This window comes from Setaria viridis, chromosome 3 (genome assembly GCF_005286985.2).
Source record: "Setaria viridis chromosome 3, Setaria_viridis_v4.0, whole genome shotgun sequence".
Classification (NCBI taxonomy): domain Eukaryota; kingdom Viridiplantae; phylum Streptophyta; class Magnoliopsida; order Poales; family Poaceae; genus Setaria; species Setaria viridis.
The window spans coordinates 6084040-6102037 of NC_048265.2; the positions used below are offsets into that span (position 1 = coordinate 6084040).

Here is a 17998-nt window from a genome sequence, read left to right on the forward strand (position 1 = left end):
AAATCTACATTTTCTATCCAATCTAACGACATCTCTATTTCGCATTACAACATACTCTCCATTTTATAAGCGGGACGCACATTTGGCAAGTTAAACTCGCTCGTCAAGTTTAGAGAGTGTGGGAGAGTATTTGGCATGGGATGGCAATGCGGATTTGAAGTTTAGAGAGTGTGGGAGAGTATTTGGCATGGGATGGCAACGTGGATATCACCTACTTTCTACTTTGGAGGGTAATTCTGTTGGAGACGCTCTAGTAATCGCACGCTCAGTCAAATCTTCGCGCCCGCGCAGGCGTTCCAACGAGGATGCCGCCGCCGCGGCCCTTCCCCGCCCCCGCGGCGACGGCGCCGCACCCCCGGCCGGCGTGGAACACGAACCGCAACCTGGTGGTGACCCACCCGCTGCTCTCTCTCCTCGAGCGCTGCGCATCCTTCCGCCGCCTCCTCCAGCTCCAGGCTCTGCTCACCGTCACCGGCCTCGCCGCTCACCGTTTCCCGGCCTCCCGCCTCCTCGCCTTCTGCGCGCTCTCCGACCCGCCCCGCATCGCCCACGCCGCCGCCGTCCTCGCCCAATGCGCCGAGGGCCCCAACGCGTACATGCTCGCCACCATGATGCGCGGCTTCCTCCGCGCCGGCCTCCCTGCCCGCGCGCTCGCCCTCTTCCGCCGCGTGATCCGCGACCGCCTCCCCGCCGACGCGCGCACCATCGTCTTCGCCCTCAAAGCAGCAGCTGCCGCCGCCTCCGCCTCGTCCCCCGGCGAAGCCGTCCACTGCGTCGCCCTCAAGCGAGGGTTCGGCCAGAGCATGCTCGTGGGGAACGCGCTGGTGCATTTCTACGCCAGCAGCATGTCATTTCCCGACGCGCAGAAGGTGTTCAACGAAATGCCCGACCGGGACGTTGTCTCGTGGACGACGCTGGTGGACGGATACGCGCGCGGTGGGCTGCCTGACGAGGCGTGGCGGGTGTTCTGCAGGATGGTGGTATCGGAGGGCATGTGGCCGAACGGGGTCACACTGGTCGCCGCAGCCTCGGCTGTTGGGCAGATGGGGCTGCTGGGTCTGGGGAGGACGGTGCATTGTTGCGTTGCTGAGAGTGGTATTGGCACGAGCGTTAACTTGGAGAATGCACTGGTTGATATGTTTGGGAAGTGTGGGTGTTTGGCCTCTACTAAGGAAGTTTTCGATGGAATGGCAGCCAAGGATGTGTACTCCTGGACGAGCATGGTCAGTGCATATGCTAAGTGTGGTGATTTGGAGAGTGCGGTGCAGCTGTTTGAGGAAATGCCTAGGAGGAACACGGTTTCTTGGACTTGCATGATTGCAGCTTACGCACAGGCAAATCAACCGGGGGAAGCTGTGAGGATGTTCAATGACATGGTTGCAGCAGGAGTGGAGCCGATTGATGCCACTCTCGTGAGTGTTCTGTCGGCATGTGCTCAGTTGGGTTGCTTGGATCTTGGTATTTGGCTGTATGAGACTTACATTGTCACTCATAAGGTTGGGCTTACAGTGAATCTAGGCAATGCATTCATCGATATGTTTGCGAAATGTGGAGATGTGGGTTCTGCATCAAGATTATTTGGCGACATGGAGGAAAGGAATTTAGTAAGTTGGAACTCGGTGATCATGGCCCATGCCTTGCATGGTCAGTCTGAAGAAGCTCTTCATCTCTTTCAGCAGTTCAAAGGAACTGGTATTTTGCCTGATGAGATCACATATATTGGGGTACTTTCTGCGTGTAGTCATGGTGGTTTAGTTTCAGAAGGGAAGCACCATTTCAAAGAAATGAAGGTGGTTTATGGGATTGAACCCAGGGCTGAACATTATGCTTGTATGATTGATCTTCTGGGTAAAGTTGGACTTGTAGAAGAGGCATTTGAAGTTGCAAGAAGTATGCCAATTGGAGCTGATGTGGCTGGTTGGGGCGCTCTTTTAAACGCATGCAGAATGCATAGTAATGTTGAGATTGGTGAATGTGCTGCAGATAAGCTTGCTGAGCTAGATCCTTCAGACAGTGGAATCTATGTACTTATGAGCCAAATATATGCAAGTAAAAGCAAATGGGACCAGGTGAAAATGCTTAGGACAGTGATGAGAGATAGAGGCATAAAGAAGAATCCCGGCTGTAGTTCTATCAAAGTGGATGGGAAGTTTCATGAGTTTTTGGCGGCAGATGTTTCACATGTCCACTCAGAAGATATATATACTGCATTGGAGAATGTTTACATTCATTTAAAAACAGAAGGTTATATTCCTCCTGCTTGATATGTCTGCTGAGTCTTGGCTCCCACGTTCATGCACCTCATAATTGGCTTTGACTGTAGAAAGAAAAAGGAGAAGGTAGCAGCAGACAGGATTTTATATATTTAAAGATCAGCTTACTGATGAACATATTTTCTTTGACATTGTACTGTTTTGTACTTGGTTCATGCATTGTGGCCTGAAAGTTAGATGAGTTCATACTGTTAAAACTTTAAAGATGCCGAGTATACGGGTAGAGAAAGCAGAGTAGTCCATATCTGATGCACAGTCACTGTGACTGTTACACAATAATCCCGATTTCAGTCAGATGTGTGCCATGGAACAGTTTGTGTGCAATGAACTCGATTGAAATCTGTCTGTTCTTTCTCATCAACTAACTGTGTAAGTCCTCTTCAGGCTTAGTTATATGTTTTTATCTTTAGATTATTTAATTAATATGTTTTTATCATGTAAATGCTTTAGTTATGTTATATTTTGCCTATAGGTGTGAATGGCATGCTGTGGAGGTTTTAGGTGGAGTGTCTCTCTTGCAGATGTCCTAGTTGCCGCTTCAGCAGAAGGCCTTCCTATATGTCATTCAGGTACGTTGCATCAGAGTTTCTTTTGCTAAATTAATCAGTTAAATCATAGAAATGATGGTACCAGATGTCCATTTCTCGAAATTTATCACAATGCTGTGAAATGCCTTCACTGGAAATCTGAAACGCATATTCTAGTTACCACCAGAGCAGGAAAACATGTAGGCGCTTTCATAAAACTACTAGCTCTAGTGGAGTCGTTTAATATCTTCTATACACCCTGGGACATATGAGAAAGTTATATGACATCACCAGTCAACTACTCAATTAGCTCTGATCCTAATCCAAGATATATTCATCTGAACGTTTATGTTTTGTTTCCATCCAATACATGCAACATGGCAAATCTAGAGTCATAGAATTGCAAAACAAACCGAAAATAATCCTTTAGTATCCTAGCCGGGGTATATCTAGAAAACAGAATTTTGTGTTTTGCTTGTGTCACATGTGTTTTGTGTAGACCGTAGAATTGTAGACTCACGGTACTGTGGTGACTGATTGATGCTGACCATGTCTCTAAGCATGTATCAGCGTCAGGCCTTCATCTTCTTTGACCATTAGATGCATGAACAGTTGTGTAATCCTATTGCGTTAGTAGTTACTTATGTTAGAGTAAGTTCATTCCAGCCATAAATGCATAACTAATAAGCTGTTCCCTCTCTGGGCAATAGTACCTAAAGTACTATAGATTGTACTACCACTTGAAGGCCTATCCAAATTCATCATAGATGGGCAACTGAGAAACCACCTAACTTTTGGGCCAACCGGCAGCCTAATATGGCAATAAACGCCAACCTAATTGAATGCCACCTTTGCGGTGATTTATACACATCGATCCGGCACACCGTGGCGCAACAGGCCACTGTTGCCATAGTTTTTCGACAGTCCATGGGTGCAATTACATGTCACTGTGGTCAGTTCAACCCGGACATGCTCACTGTTGTCGCTATTTGTCTTCTGTTGTGTAAGGGACCACAAGTCAGGTGAAAATGATGCAGGTTAGGACAAAAAACAAGGGTGTAAGTTTTCAGAAATTCTCGAAAACTTTGTAAGGTGCAGTAGCCAAGTAAAGGCATGGTCTACACCCATGCAAAATTCTAGGTACAAATTTACAGGAACAAACTCAATTCAGAAAAGGTTAAAAAAGACTGCTTGTATTGCAGTTGCACACATTGCCATGCATTTGCAGTGTCATCAGGCAGTAGGAAGATCAGCATGGGGATTGGGGAGGTGCTTGTGCTTCTTCCTGTGCACCTGCTGGCTGTTGTGGTGAGTGGCGCTCTGCAGTAGCTAGCTTTGCACTTGCACCCATGGCCATGATCCTAGGATCCCCCTGATCACCTTTTGTGACCACTCAGGCGCCTGTAGCACTCAGGCGCTTATTCACTCCAGCCAGCGCCTAACCGGCTAACCCCATGTGTTTTGGGAATAGGAGACAAGGGGAAGGGAATAGAATGTACGTACGCGCGTGTTCATTTGCTCGCGACCACGGATCTATCCAGTATGTGCGGCATTCATGCCACGCGCGCGCCCAAATCTACCACCCGGCCGGACCCCAACAATTTTACCCTCTAGCATGAGAGGGGCTGGCAGTCAAGGCCTTTATGGCCGTGTCGCGGTGGTGGCCGAGGGGATCGGCGAGGAGAGGCCATGGCGATGCCGATGCAACCACCGGCCTTCTTCAATGGGGGTGGAAGCGCAAGGCGTGGAAATTAAAGGACGACACATTCACTGTCTCTGTCTGATTGCCGCCTCAGTTTCATTGAAGCTTGCTGTTGCTGTGTTGCAGACTTCTTGCAGTGCAGCAGCTATAGTGAGTGTACTGACTGACGCATGTAATATGTGTATATCCAATCTCTGGCTAGCTAGCTACTACCACCACATCGATCTGTCGCCATTACTATTAATTAATTGACCGACTGCTCAGCAACATTAATATATATAGTTTTACTTGCAACTGGCCATCTCACCGTTTTATGCTTATAACATGATTAACATGCTGCTTAGCCAGTCATGCCCAGGTTGCCAGGTACTAACCCATGCACCACTACTCAACTAGGGTTTTCCTTTCTACAATCATCTGCTGGCGGTGGCGTCGCGCGCCTAGTGTAGGAGGCTCAGGGTCTCCAGCGGCTTGACGGCGGCATGGAGCCTCCGATGCGCTGGCGGCTGCGGCATGGCCCCCCGCGGCGTGGTTGGCGCCAGCGGCTGCACGAACTTGCAGTTGGGGCAGGACGGGGAGGACTTGCAGAGCATGACGAGGAGGTGGCAGTTGGCGCACGGCACGGCCACCATGTTGTTGTTGCCGCCGGAGCTCACGGCGCCGGTTGGCCTCTTCGTCGGCTCGGCGTCCTCGTCGGGAGCAGCGACGACGCCAGCGCTGGTGGTGTCATCGATGGTGGCGGCCGTGGAGATGTTGAGGTCGAGGTTCACGCTCTGCTCCCGCGGCCTGACCCAGCTCTTCTTCAGCGTCTTCCTGTTGAGGTAATACATCCGCCCGGACTGCATGCCCGAAAAATTCACAACGTACGAAACTAGCATCAGAAAGCATACAAATATACAAATACAATGATGAGGCAATCATGACAGCATGGTTCTTTCTCATCCATATCCATCCATCCATTGAATTCATTCATCCTTTTGGGCCCTGATCTAGCTCGTGAAGACTTGCGAGTTTCAGAAATAGTAGTGGCAACTGCCACAAGGGCGCGCACGTTACATGCGTTGCCGCTATTGGCCATGTGGGTGCAGTTGCCTAGCTAGCTAGTATTGTGCCCTGCGCTATTTCTGCCAGCTCGACGTCGCGTCGGTTTTTCACGTACACGCCACGTCAGCGGCAGGACACTTCTAGGAATAGGAGTAGTTGTGCACTAGCACTACCAATTATATTGCCTCTGTTGCTGATTAGCTTTGGCCGTCGACACGTGCAGCCGGCATGTTAGATGCACATTACATCTATGCACGTGAGGACACGACGATCAACATGAGCGAGACTATTATTACAGTAGTTCTTATTTATTTCATGGTCATGGTAGTCATGAACTGGATGGAATAACAGAGCTAGCATGGTAGGAGATGCAACTGGAGAAGAAATATGGCTGTCTTAGTAGAGAGGGAGAGTCCTAGCTACTCACTTGGAGGTCGAGGCACTGCTCCCAGTCGAGTGGCAGCGGGTCATTGAGCTGCAGCTCCAGGCTCGCGGGCGGCTGCTGAGGCTCCTCCCAGCCGGCGCCGGCGGCGTAGTGCTTCCTCTTCTTCCTGGAGGTGCCATCGGACTCGGACGATGAGCTCTTGGCGGCTGGAGCGGGGGAGGCGGCGAAGCCCTGCCACGCCGCCGGGGCGAGCGACAGCTCCGGCTGCAGCTCCATCCTCTTCCTCAGGCTCAGGTCGTCGGCCTCCTGCTGATGGTGGAACTTCTTGACCCGGAGGAACTCGGTGGTCATGATCGTGGCTGGCCGATCGATCAACGGCAAGGCTCTATTTATACACGTCTCCAGGAAGAGGAAGGGGAGGGAGTGTGAGCGTGAGAGAGAAGCTGCTGCTGCTGCTGCGTGGTGGTTTTGATTGATGGGGTCATGCTCAGCTGAGGTGAGCTCATGCAGGGGAGGGCGTGGGCACTAAAGAAGGGCGCGCGGGAGGGGGAGGAGGGTTCTTGAATGGCCTTCATCCAACCCAGCCCGCATTAACGTGAGGGCAGGCCGGGCATTGAAGGTGACAAGTAGAGCTAGAGTGACCTTAAATGACGCAAATCTCTCCACCACCTCCCTCCTTCCTCCCCCATTTAATAAGGAGGGCCTTGCCTTGCTCTACATGCCCCGGACTGTACACGTCATAATGCCGCGGCAGCAGCAGCTAGCCCACAGCCCAGGAGAAGCCACCACAAAATCTAGCAGCGTCATGCATATGCATATGGCCTTGCCATTGCTTGCCTTGTAAGAGAAGCCGCTGCATGGCTGGTAGGATTTGAAGGATATCAGCAGCAGCAGCAGGTGCAGCTGCCTGCTGGGCGCAACAGCAGCTGCTGTAACTTGAGGTGATGTTGGTGGTTCGCCTGTTCAGAAGTTTGGCAGGGTGGTGTAAGTGACTGAGCCGGTTCAGCGGTCAGTGTGCAGGGAGTTGAACCGGAGTTAAGGAGGGAGGGTAGCATCAGTAGGGCGGCCGCCTTTGTAGATCGACTGATGATACATAAAAAACAGATCTTCACCTTGATCTCGAACGAATTCAGAGAAAGATACACTTGCATTGGAAAGCACATGTTAATATGTTATGTATCCATCTGATATGCTTACATCTTACCAACACATAGTGGTAATCGGTCGCCATGCCATTCAGTCCACACAGCACAGAGTGCAACAAACGCAGTGTCTCTGCTGTGAGGCAGCTAGGAAACAACAGTGCACGGAATTTAGTGCAGCTATGCGGCGGCCAGCTCCCGTCCAATGGGGAAACCGAAACCGGTGGTGCACGTCCGGCGGTTGGAGCTAGCGGCCACCTGCAATGCAATGCAATGCTTTCCATCATCTATGGCTCCCCTCCTCCCTGCAACAGTGCCTCCTCTACTACAGCAGCGCTGCACAGGCCGGCCGGCCGGGGCGTAGTAAGTGATGCCGATGCGTGTGAGCTTGTACAAGATAGGATCGAGTGGATGCAACTAGCTTCTCGGTGGCCGGCCATGGCCATGGCCTGGAGGTGAAGGAAACCCACAAGGCAGGCAGGCAGCGGATGCAGCGGAGGCAGAGAGCTAGCGCGCGCCCTCCGCCGTGTCATATTAAATCTCTCTTGTACCCTCTGACCACCCTCAAACTCGCATACCTACGTCCATTAACTCCGCCGTAATCATGAACTGCTTCTTGTGCTTGTGGGTGCGCATTCATGCCTTCCATTTATTCATCCATCCGCACATATTTCATTTTCGTTCGTCTCATCAAGCAACAAGAAAGCCCCATGCAGTAAATAGGGCGAGGAGGGGAATAAATAGGGGCTTGTTGCTTGTTGGGCCTTCTACTCCTCTTCCTCCTGCACACCAGTGCCAACCGCAGCAATAAATAACGGCGCCTCTCCATGGTTGTTGGGGGCGTGCATGAACACATTCAAGCTCCATCTTTCCCTATTAATTTCCCTTTCTCTTCCTGACGCCGCCCCTCCTCTTCATTTGATTTGACCTTGTCTGTTCTTCCCGCCTGTTCCATGGTAAATACTTTACGTACTTCAGGTTTAGGGTAAGTTAAGTGCCTGTGATTAAACTGTTTTGATCAGAGGGATGCGAGGACCAGCTTGGCTAAGCTAACATGGGTGCCTTGATGGCGTACCCCTGCGGTGGTGCACTTATCGTCTCGCAATCAATTGACATGATTGTTGCATTGTGATTAAGTATCAATGCGCAGCAAATGAGTATTGTTTGTGAGTTGTTGTCCTCTCTGCTGGTCGCTTGCTCAGCTTCTTCTTGGCTTCAATTGCTCATGTGTTTTTGTTAATGTTAACTGTTGTTGCTTCGTAGAGGCCTTGTGAAACAAATTGATTAGCTTTCCATGGAGCAATGGAGGTACTCGATCACTTCCCCTTGGAGAAGTGTTGGTCCCATTACTTCTATCTAGGCATGCCTTACTTCTAATATCCAGACCTCTGTACCTACCTGCATGTACATTTCCTGCTTTGGAGACCATGCTGAGATTGGCATTCAGTGAGGTGCTGATGTTTATGATTGTTTTGTTATCTCGTCTACGGATAAGAATTAGATACTACACACTATATAACATTATCGTTCCTTGTAGGCAACAAAATAATTGCAGAGTCATCAAAATGGTGGCTTTCTAAATATTACCATGGGTACTAAATTCATGAGGCATATAATAGGATGATGCTAGGCGTAATAAATAACTTTTTTCTGGCATTTCAAAAAATAGAAATCATTCACATGTCTGTCACATCTGCTAGTATGGGTCGGTTGATAAACTCCACTGGAGCATTTTAATGGGAGCAGAGTTTCTGAACCTCTACGCGTAGCATTCACTGGTATATATATTGTCCTTCCCTGCTGAAGATACACCTCCATATTTTATCCATTTATTTCAGGGTATAAATTGTGGATGAACACATAACTTGTCTGCTCTCCTGGTCAAGGGCGTACCCATAAATTCTGTCTGGGCAGCTGGCTTGCTCTGCATCAGTTATTAGCATCTTAACCATGCCTCTGAAGTGGCCATGAGACATGAGCTCTGCAACACATAAACCTCTGAAGGTATGTACAGAGATCATTTAAACGGTTGGCCAATTCAACTTCCTTGACAGTTTTGACATTTAAGGGACTCAACTTTGATTTTTGAAGCAGTTGATCATCAATGGTTAGGATAGAAAAAAAAATAAAAAAAAGTTCGTCAAAGTCTTTCCATATTGATCCATTCCCATCAAGTTTCTGAATTGCATTAAAGAAAAGCAGGAATATAAGTTACTGCTATAGTACTTATTAACAAGCAATGAATCTTACAAACTGAATAGTATTATTTCCCCGCTGTCACGTTCTCGTGAGTACCCTTCAGAATTTTAAGTCGTGCTGGAACGTATTATTGTCACTGTATCCTTCCATGGATGCAAGATCAGGTCCAATTGTTTTCCCATTAGTACATAGTACTACTACATACTGCCTCCAGTGACAAATAAATGTGTTTTGGTTGTCTAAAGTCTACTTTTAAACTTTGATTATAAATTACATTTATATGTAGATTGGCGAAATCCATCGAGCATTTTTGTTTCCTCTGGCCACTCATTCTTGCCCATTTTCATCGAAACTTGCAGGGGTTACATCCTAACCTCAGACCATCTTGCTACAGCCTGCCCCCAGCTGCCAGTGACACTACTACACAACCCATCATACGCCGGAACACAGGAAAGCTTCTCACATCCTTGTCAAGATAGACGGCAACTCCACGACCAGAAACCAAGCTGCTGGCGTCCTTATCACCAGCACAACACAATCTATTCTCCCGGCCGGCGCTTGATTCTTTTTCCCTCATGCAGAGGCCAGGTGATCTGATCCCGATCACATCGCCTAAAGAAGCTCGCGTGTGCGATGAGCCGATGAGTGATGAGGAGTACGAGCGTGTTTGCTGCGCAATTCAAAGAGCCTGCCGATGTTGTTGGAGCACCGGGCCGGGCCGGGCCCCATTCCGGCGGAGGCAATGAATAGGGGTGAATGGACGGACGGGTACTTGGCCTTAAAAGTGACGCCAGCGACCTCGTCGTCGTGTTGACAGGACGCGCGCGCATGTGGCTCCTCTGACAACGAAGCTTCTCTGCCTGCCGTGGATTCAGGGGTGTGTGTTCACTGCCTCCTGTTGCTGTTGTGTTGTGGTGCCACGAGGAGTTCTTGATCTGGGACTGCGATCTCATTGCCACAAAAATCGATCGAGAGCTCCTGCTGCTTTTTTCCACTTCCAAGGTATGTGGCATTGATGATTTCAGAACTCACTGTTATGACAAGATAACGAATCTTTTTTTTTGGAATAATCATTGTGGAAATTATGATAGCTTATGATGATATAATGTTAAGTTCTTGCTATATTGGTGGAAAACCGAGCATTAGTCCGGTTAGTAAGCCTCATAGTTCTCGAAAAACTAACCGGGACTAACTATTCATGACTAAAGGTCCCCCATTTACCCGGGACTAAAGACCTCCTTTAGTCTTGGTTCAACTGGCCTTTAGTCTTGGTTCAACTGGCCTGAATTCTTTTCCATATTAATGCTAATTGTTGCTTCACACGTGCGCGTGCGCACACACATATATATGTATGTATACACACACGTGTACATCCTTAGCGTACACTACTTACACGTATACGCTCGTATTGTATGCATGTTGTATACATATTCATAATATTAATTATAACTATGATATATACAATTCTTAATATATTATACACATCAAACTAGTATTTATACAATTACTATGTATACAATAATCTGTCCTCTTCATTCTTAGGATCCTCCCATTGTGGTGTTGCTCCGTTCGGCTACTGAATGTCCATCGTAATAAAATTCTCCTTTGAGATTTATCACCTCCACTAGAAATCCTATGAGAGCTTCTTGGATTGTCAAAAGCCTCTCCTTATCCACGAGTTCTTCTCTAATCCGCAACATCTGTAATTTGGAAATATGTGAATATTTCATGAACAATTAAATATAAAGAGCTAGAAAATAATTAATTATTAATAGGTTTATTTTATGTACAGTTATATTAACCGATATCACCTTGTCCCTCACAAAATGGTACATGTGCTCACAGACGTAGTATCCATATAAATTATTCCCTAGTATTCATATAAATTATTCCCTTATTCCTATCTCAAGCACTTTAGTGGGAGAAAAATAAGTTATGAAATATTCGTGTTATAGAATATACAAAATGTGCAAATTTCATACGTACGGGAATGTTGTACTTATATAAGTTTTTCTTTGAATTCACCATGGTGAGTCTTAAGTGCGATGCGAATTAAAATAATGAATGATAGAGTGTTAGTTGAAAATTTAGGAAACAAACTTTTGCATAGAGATAAAGGTCCAGAATTATTACAAGTTTAGCATGTCTTGAATGTCTTGGTACTCGACCTTTGGTTTCCTCGACGAATCAAACATAATAATGTTGCTTTTATCGATCATAATTACAAGGAGAATCCAGTGGAAACTGCGTATATAAATGTTCATATTAGAACTAACTAACATTAATTAGGTAAGGTAAAGGAAAATGAAAATAGACGGTACCCACACTTACTTAAAGTTGTATGCAGTAGTATGTATTGCTTGTAATTTTGTTGCTCCAAGAATTTATATATTGCGTCCAATGTAGACTTTGGTTGATCCTGTATCTGATCTTGGTTAACAATGGATCCATGAAGCCAATGTTGAAGTAGGATTCTTGGCGGCACCTTTGAATTATCATCCTACATAAAATGAAAGATAGTTAGTAGGACGAGACACACACACAAAATAATGATCTGAGCCAAAATTTACATCTAATAGACACACATTTACAGAACCCAGGCGCTGATGAGAGAGATATCAAGGGCATCCTGATGGTACACTTCATAAATATCCTTGAATTCCAACCACAGGAGTTTCTCATCTTCACTGAAAAAATCAATCGGTTTAACACGAAAAGCGAACATGACCCTTCCCTTGGCCGACTGCTCCATGTACCACTGATGGAATTCATACATCTTAGTTGAGAGCTTCCGTACCAATTCAGGCCTGACTAGAAGCTTGCCAAACTCAAAGGGCTATTTAGGTATAGTCTTTTCTGGAGGTGGCGGTTCAGCTTGCCTTAGAACTTCAGCAAGCAATAGACCTATCTTCTATAAACTTAATGATCTGGATTTGTTGTTCTAAAGACAAAGCTACTATAGCTAGAGTGTCTTTATCTGCTTGCTGATCTTGCTGCCCGAGCTGGGGGACAGTATGACTGGACGACGACTCTCCTTATTTTTTTCTGATAAGACTTAACTAACGAACGATCGTAGTTCGATAGTAACGTCTTCTTGACTTCTTTTCTCATTCTAATAAAAAACTTTAATTTTGCTGAATCTACTGGCTTAGGCTCCATCTCCTTCGCTTTTCTTTCTGCAGCTTTTTTTCAAACCACTCCCTTACATATGCTTGCGATGCCTCCCCCAATTCCTTAGGAGTCATATCACCTGCTAGCTTCTTAATAGGTTCAGACTTCTTTGTTTTCTTCCTCGATGGTCGTGACTTCTTGACAGGTGATGCAGGTTCCTTGCTCGCACCATACTTCAGTCCCAGCGCTGCAAACGGTGATCGGGGAGAGGTGTTTTGGTCGTCGTCGCTCGCACCACCAGGATTCAATGGTCTGGAGACGGTGATCGAGCAGGATGTGACGGTCCCGGTGCTGACGATGGTCTTGGAGGTGGATGCGCTGGAGATGACGGTCTTGAGTTCTAAGGAGATGGTGGCTGTGGGGGATCTATAGGAGGCAATGATGCCTCCTTGCCGGGGATGATGATGTAGCGTTTGTGCTATTGAATGATACCGTAAAGTGCATCTCCTAGTGTCCTTTCCCCGTCACCTCCCGGGAGGTCGAGCTCTAGGCCTTTGTATTGACTATCACAAATCTGCTCCACCCCAACGTTGGAGTAGCTAGGTGGAATCTCCATGCCAGGGCTTGTCTGCTCTGACAGGATTGGTAAAGCACTTCCGTACGCCACCTGTACATATAGGAGAAATAAAGAAGTTATTAAACTCTTGAGGCGTGGATCAATTGAGATAATTATATAAATTATAAATATGTATACCTTAATAGTAAGGTTGCTAAATGGTTTGTATAACTCACATGAGGTGCGCTGAGTGATGTCATCCATAGGGTACCGTTGGTTGTCCTGCACAACCATGGGTAAGCTTGGCATGTTCTCATTGGGGATCCCTGTGGAAGCACAGCTGCTTCGGCATTGAGAAGGGTTGACGATGACGTTGGGATCCGGGAGTGCTCCAGATTGGACCATCTCAGTAACTGCCAGGGCCACTCACCGATTAATTTCTTCCTGCATTCTTACGTCTTGTTCATGTACTTCAGCTTCTAACATGCGCCTCCACCTCTCCTCTTGTTGTTCCTTTCTTCTCTTCTGGCTTCTGTACATGTCGATGTCTCTATGGAAAGCAAACTTCCACGAAACGACCCTGAAGCCTTGGCAACATTCTGGGTGTTTGGGATTCCCGAGCGCTGAAGTCAGCTCATCGTTCTCTCTATCAGGCTTGAACTTTCCCGCTTTAGCATCTTTAATGTTTTTGATAAGCCTGAGGGCCTTCTGATGTATTGTTTCGTTGAAAATAAGTGTCCCATCCTCAGGACTAAGGTTGCCTCCGTGAGCGTAGTACCAATTCTTCGATCGATCGGGCCAGTCAATAGTCGTTGGTACGATACCTCGATCGATTAGGTCTTGTTCCATCTTTCTGCATTTGGGAATTGCACTCATGTAACCACCTCGTCCTAGACAATGATGGTACTCCTTCTTCTAGGCATTGCCTGAGTTGACACGAACCTTGTTCGCACTAACTTCACTCCTCCTGTCTTCCAGAAATGAGTTCTAGTGATCTCTTAACTTTGGCCAGTCATTAAAATCTGGAGTTCGGCCGTTCTTGATATAGTTGGCATCTAGATTCTTCTTGAAGGTCTGGAATTGGGTTGCCATCTTCTTCAGCATCAAGTCTTTCACAACTTTTTTATCGATGCCGTCAGGAAGTGTGAAGTGTTTCTTGACATTTTTCCACAACATATCTTTCTGTGTCTGTTGGAGCACGTATGAATCATCTTTTTTTACCCTTCTATTCTCGAATGTTGATGGGCATGTTGTCCCTTACAATAGCCTCGCATTGACTCACAAACTTTCTAGCGACTTTTTCGGGAGCAATTGGCTAGTCCTCTTGTGTCACTTCGGTGATGTGAAGCCTTCCCTCAATTATCTTTGTACGACCTCGCTGCTTCTTTCGGTTCATCGATCTAGAGGGCTAAAAGTTCAAGATTCATTAATTAGTACATAGTAATAATGAATATGAAGTTATAGATGGGGTAAAACAATGAAAATGATACATCCCTCGCTGGAACCTTCCATCACGGCAATGTCTTGTTCCGCATTGTCATTAACGCTGTGCTCGGGCTCATCATTGCCATCACCAGACATGTTGAGGAACATGTCCGGATGGCTACCCTCATCCTCGGTATAGGTTCTTGGAACGTTTGAGCCACTACTGCCAGCAATAATCTGCTCCATTATATACCTTTCATCCTCTTTGTCTCCCATCTCAACTAATAATGACATTAGTTATACACACATGTAATCGCGGATGGTGGCGTAGGGGGTCGGGCATCGATGGACGGTGGTGTAGGGGACCCGACGTCGGGGAGGCGGCCAGGCGACGGTGGACGGCGGCGGCCGGTGGTGCTACTGTAGTGGCGCAGCGTCCGAGTGCTCGGCGTGCGGCGCCGTGTGGCGGCGGAGAAGCTGGCGGGCCAGGGGAGGAGGAGGGTGCCGTGGCGCGGAGTCGGGCGTGGAGGTGAAGGGGCAGCCGACGGAGGAGGAGAACGGGGCGTCGGGGCATTGATGGGAGCGTCGCGGAGGAGCTGCCGGCCAGCGGCACGACGGCTAGGGGGACGACGACGACGCTCGGTGAGGCAGCGGCGGGGCTGGCTAGGGGAAAGGGGGCCGTGGCGCGGCTGGGGAGGAGGATGGAGAGGCGCGGGGAATGCCAATGCTGAACGTTGACGGAGAGGTGCGGGGAGGAGGACGGAGAGGCGCGGGAGATGAAAAAGGCCCCTTTAGTCCCGGTTGGGACTAATCCTGGTTGGTAAATATCAACCGGGACTAAAGGACCCTCCTTTTCATTTCCAGCTGGTTTTGTAGTTTTAATTTATATACATTTTAAGTTGTTTTGTACTGGTGTTGTTAAAGAAAAATAAAAAATTTACATATTTTGAAGATGCAAAAATATATTAAATTAGCAAGTATATTTAAAATAAGTTTGAATTAGTCATTAATTTTATACTAGTTTATTAAATTTTTAAAATAATTATTTTAATGCATCTTGATCAACAAACTCTTCAAGTAAATAATTTCAACGCGCAAAAAAATGCAATTGATGTTTGTGGTTAAGTTAACATTATTTATATTGATAAAAATAGTTCACCATAGAGCATTACAATATAATTGAAAGGTTTTGATGACCATTGAGCATTACATAAAGGTGGACCACATTTAATGCATTACAATGTAACGTTAAAAAACTTCTTCTTGATGAAAGTTCCTTGGTCATGATTGCGGCGTAAGTATGGAGCCTCTTCTTTGGCTAGCATGATGCTTAGGTCAATTTTGACAGCGAATGGAGGCATGCCATCAAACTAATCATAATCATCTGACTGGTCTATTTTGTCCTTGACTCCCACGATTTTTCTTTTACCTGGAAGAACTATGTGGCGCTTTGGCTCCCATGGTTTTTCTTTATCTTCTGAATTTTTCTTGGGTTTTCTAGACATGTTCTTCACATAAAAAACCTGATGCACATCATTGGCAAGGACGAATGGTTCATCATTGTATCTAGTCTTGATCAAGTCCACTATTGTCATTCCATACTGATCTTTCGTTACACCACCTCCAGTTAGCTTCACCCATTGGCAACAAAACAGAGGGATGTTCAGCGGTCCGTATTTGAGTTCCCAGATCTCCTCTATGAAACCATAATATGAGTCCTTGCTCCTGTTGTTGTCTATGGTATTTATATGGACACCACTATTTTGGTTGATGCTTTTTTGGGCTTGGGCTCTCATGTAAAATGTATAAACATTTATCTCGTAACCTTGGAATTTCACGATTGTACTAGAAGGTCCCCTGGCTAACCAAGCGAGTTGTTCGTGAATTGCAGAGTTACCCATAATGCAACCAACAGGGAAAAGTATCCATGTGATGATGTATAGTCCAAGCATCGGATTTCATCGGGTATTGGGAAAATAGAATTTGCTTGTGTTCCTCGATATACGGAGCCATAAAGGATGATTGTTGCAGAACCGTTAAATGTGCTTTATGCAACAAATCACTGTCACTGCTCAAACTTGATTTCCTTCCAAGGGTGCCCGTTCCCCGTAGCCTCCCCTCATGTCTCTTGGCGATGCTTCCTTCTGGACGGGTACGATTAAGAACATAGTTTTTTAGACTGACATAAACCTCTCGAAAGGTCACATATTGTGTACGAATACTAGACCTAGAATAGTAATCTCTTTGACTAGGTGAACCAGGAGGTGCGTCATAATATTGAAGAAGGATGGTGGAAATACCAACTCAAAGCTGACAAGAGATTGTACCACATCATTCTGTAGCTTTAGTAGCTTGGTTGGATCGATTGCCTTCTACGAAATCGCATTGAGAAATGCGCATAGCTTTACGAGCGCCAATCGTGCAACCGGAAGCAACGGGTCATCAACATGTGGCAGTCATGGGCCTTTAGATTTGTGAACTTTTTTCTTCATATTTATTATTCCCTTTATATTCGAGAAGTACCCAGATAGAACCTTGATACTATTCATGCAGTCAAACATGCTATCCTTATCTTCATTGCTGAGAGTGTAACTGGCAGGACGTAAGTAGTGCTATCCTTTATCTCTCTTTTCCGGATGTAGGTCATGTCGTTGCTTCATACGTTTCAGGTCCTATCGTGCTTCCAATGTATCTTTTAAATTCCCATAACAACCTATGAAACCTAGCACGTTCATGCAAAGATTATTCGTTAGGTGCATCACGTCTATTGCATTGCGGACCTTTAGGATTTCCCAATAAGGTAGCTCCCAAAATATATACTTCTTCCACATGGGTGCATGTCCGTTTTCGTCGTTCGGAATATGTTCGCTACCAAGATACTTTCCAAAGACTACCCTTACATCCTTTATCATCTCAAATACACGCGTTCCATTATGGTGTCAGGCTTTCTACGATGGTCTAGCACCCCTTTGAAATGCATCACTTTCTTTCTTAACGGGTGGGTAGCAGGAAGAAATCAACGATGGCCCATATACATGACCTTCCTACAGTGTTTCAAATACATGCTATCTGTGTCGTCTAAACAGTGGGTGCATGCCCGATATCCCTTGTTTGTCTGTCCTGAAAGGTTACTCAGCGCAGGCCAATCATTGATGGTTATGACAACAATGCTCGTAGGTCAAAGCTCTTGTCGGTGTTTTATACTGGTAGCCTACCGAGGGGGTACCCGAGGTAGTAGATTGGTTGGTGGGGAATCGCCGGACCTGGAACTCGAAGGTAAAAGCGAGGATATAAGACATGGATTTATACAGGTTTGGGCCACCAGAGTAGCATGATACCTTACATGCTATTTGAGGTGTTGTATATTATATTGCGCCCTGCGCTTGGGTGTTGTGTGGTGTTGAACCTCTTGGTGGTTCTAAGGGTTCTGCTGATCTAGGTACCCCTGCCCTCCTTTGTATACTTCAGCGGGCAGGATAACTAGCAGGTTACAAGGAGGAGTCCTAGTAGGATTACGTGGTATGAGTCCTAGTAGGATTGCTGAGGAATCCTAGTAGGAATCCGTCTTCTTCCTTCCTTGCGGGTATTGGGGATCTATCCCCAACAAACCCCCGAGCGCTTCATAGTCGAATGC

General features: G+C 46.6%; 2 protein-coding genes across 2 annotated transcripts; one reads left to right on the plus strand and one right to left on the minus strand.

Moving 5' to 3' along the window:
* The first annotated feature begins 133 nt into the window (after nt 1-133).
* LOC117850703 (pentatricopeptide repeat-containing protein At2g22410, mitochondrial) lies at nt 134-10575 on the plus strand. The gene is made up of 5 exons (XM_034732560.2): nt 134-2642; nt 2746-2842; nt 4899-5323; nt 8912-9077; nt 9632-10575. The coding sequence occupies exon 1, from the start codon at nt 306-308 to the stop codon at nt 2262-2264; it is 1959 nt and encodes a 652-aa protein (XP_034588451.1). The 5' UTR covers nt 134-305; the 3' UTR covers nt 2265-2642; nt 2746-2842; nt 4899-5323; nt 8912-9077; nt 9632-10575.
* On the minus strand, nt 4729-6926 carry LOC117850704 (uncharacterized). The gene is made up of 2 exons (XM_034732564.2): nt 5974-6926; nt 4729-5341 (listed from the first exon to the last, which is right to left on the minus strand). Exons 1-2 carry the CDS (start codon nt 6280-6282, stop codon nt 4943-4945), a joined length of 708 nt encoding a protein of 235 aa, XP_034588455.1. The 5' UTR covers nt 6283-6926; the 3' UTR covers nt 4729-4942.
* Nucleotides 10576-17998: the final 7423 nt, after the last annotated feature.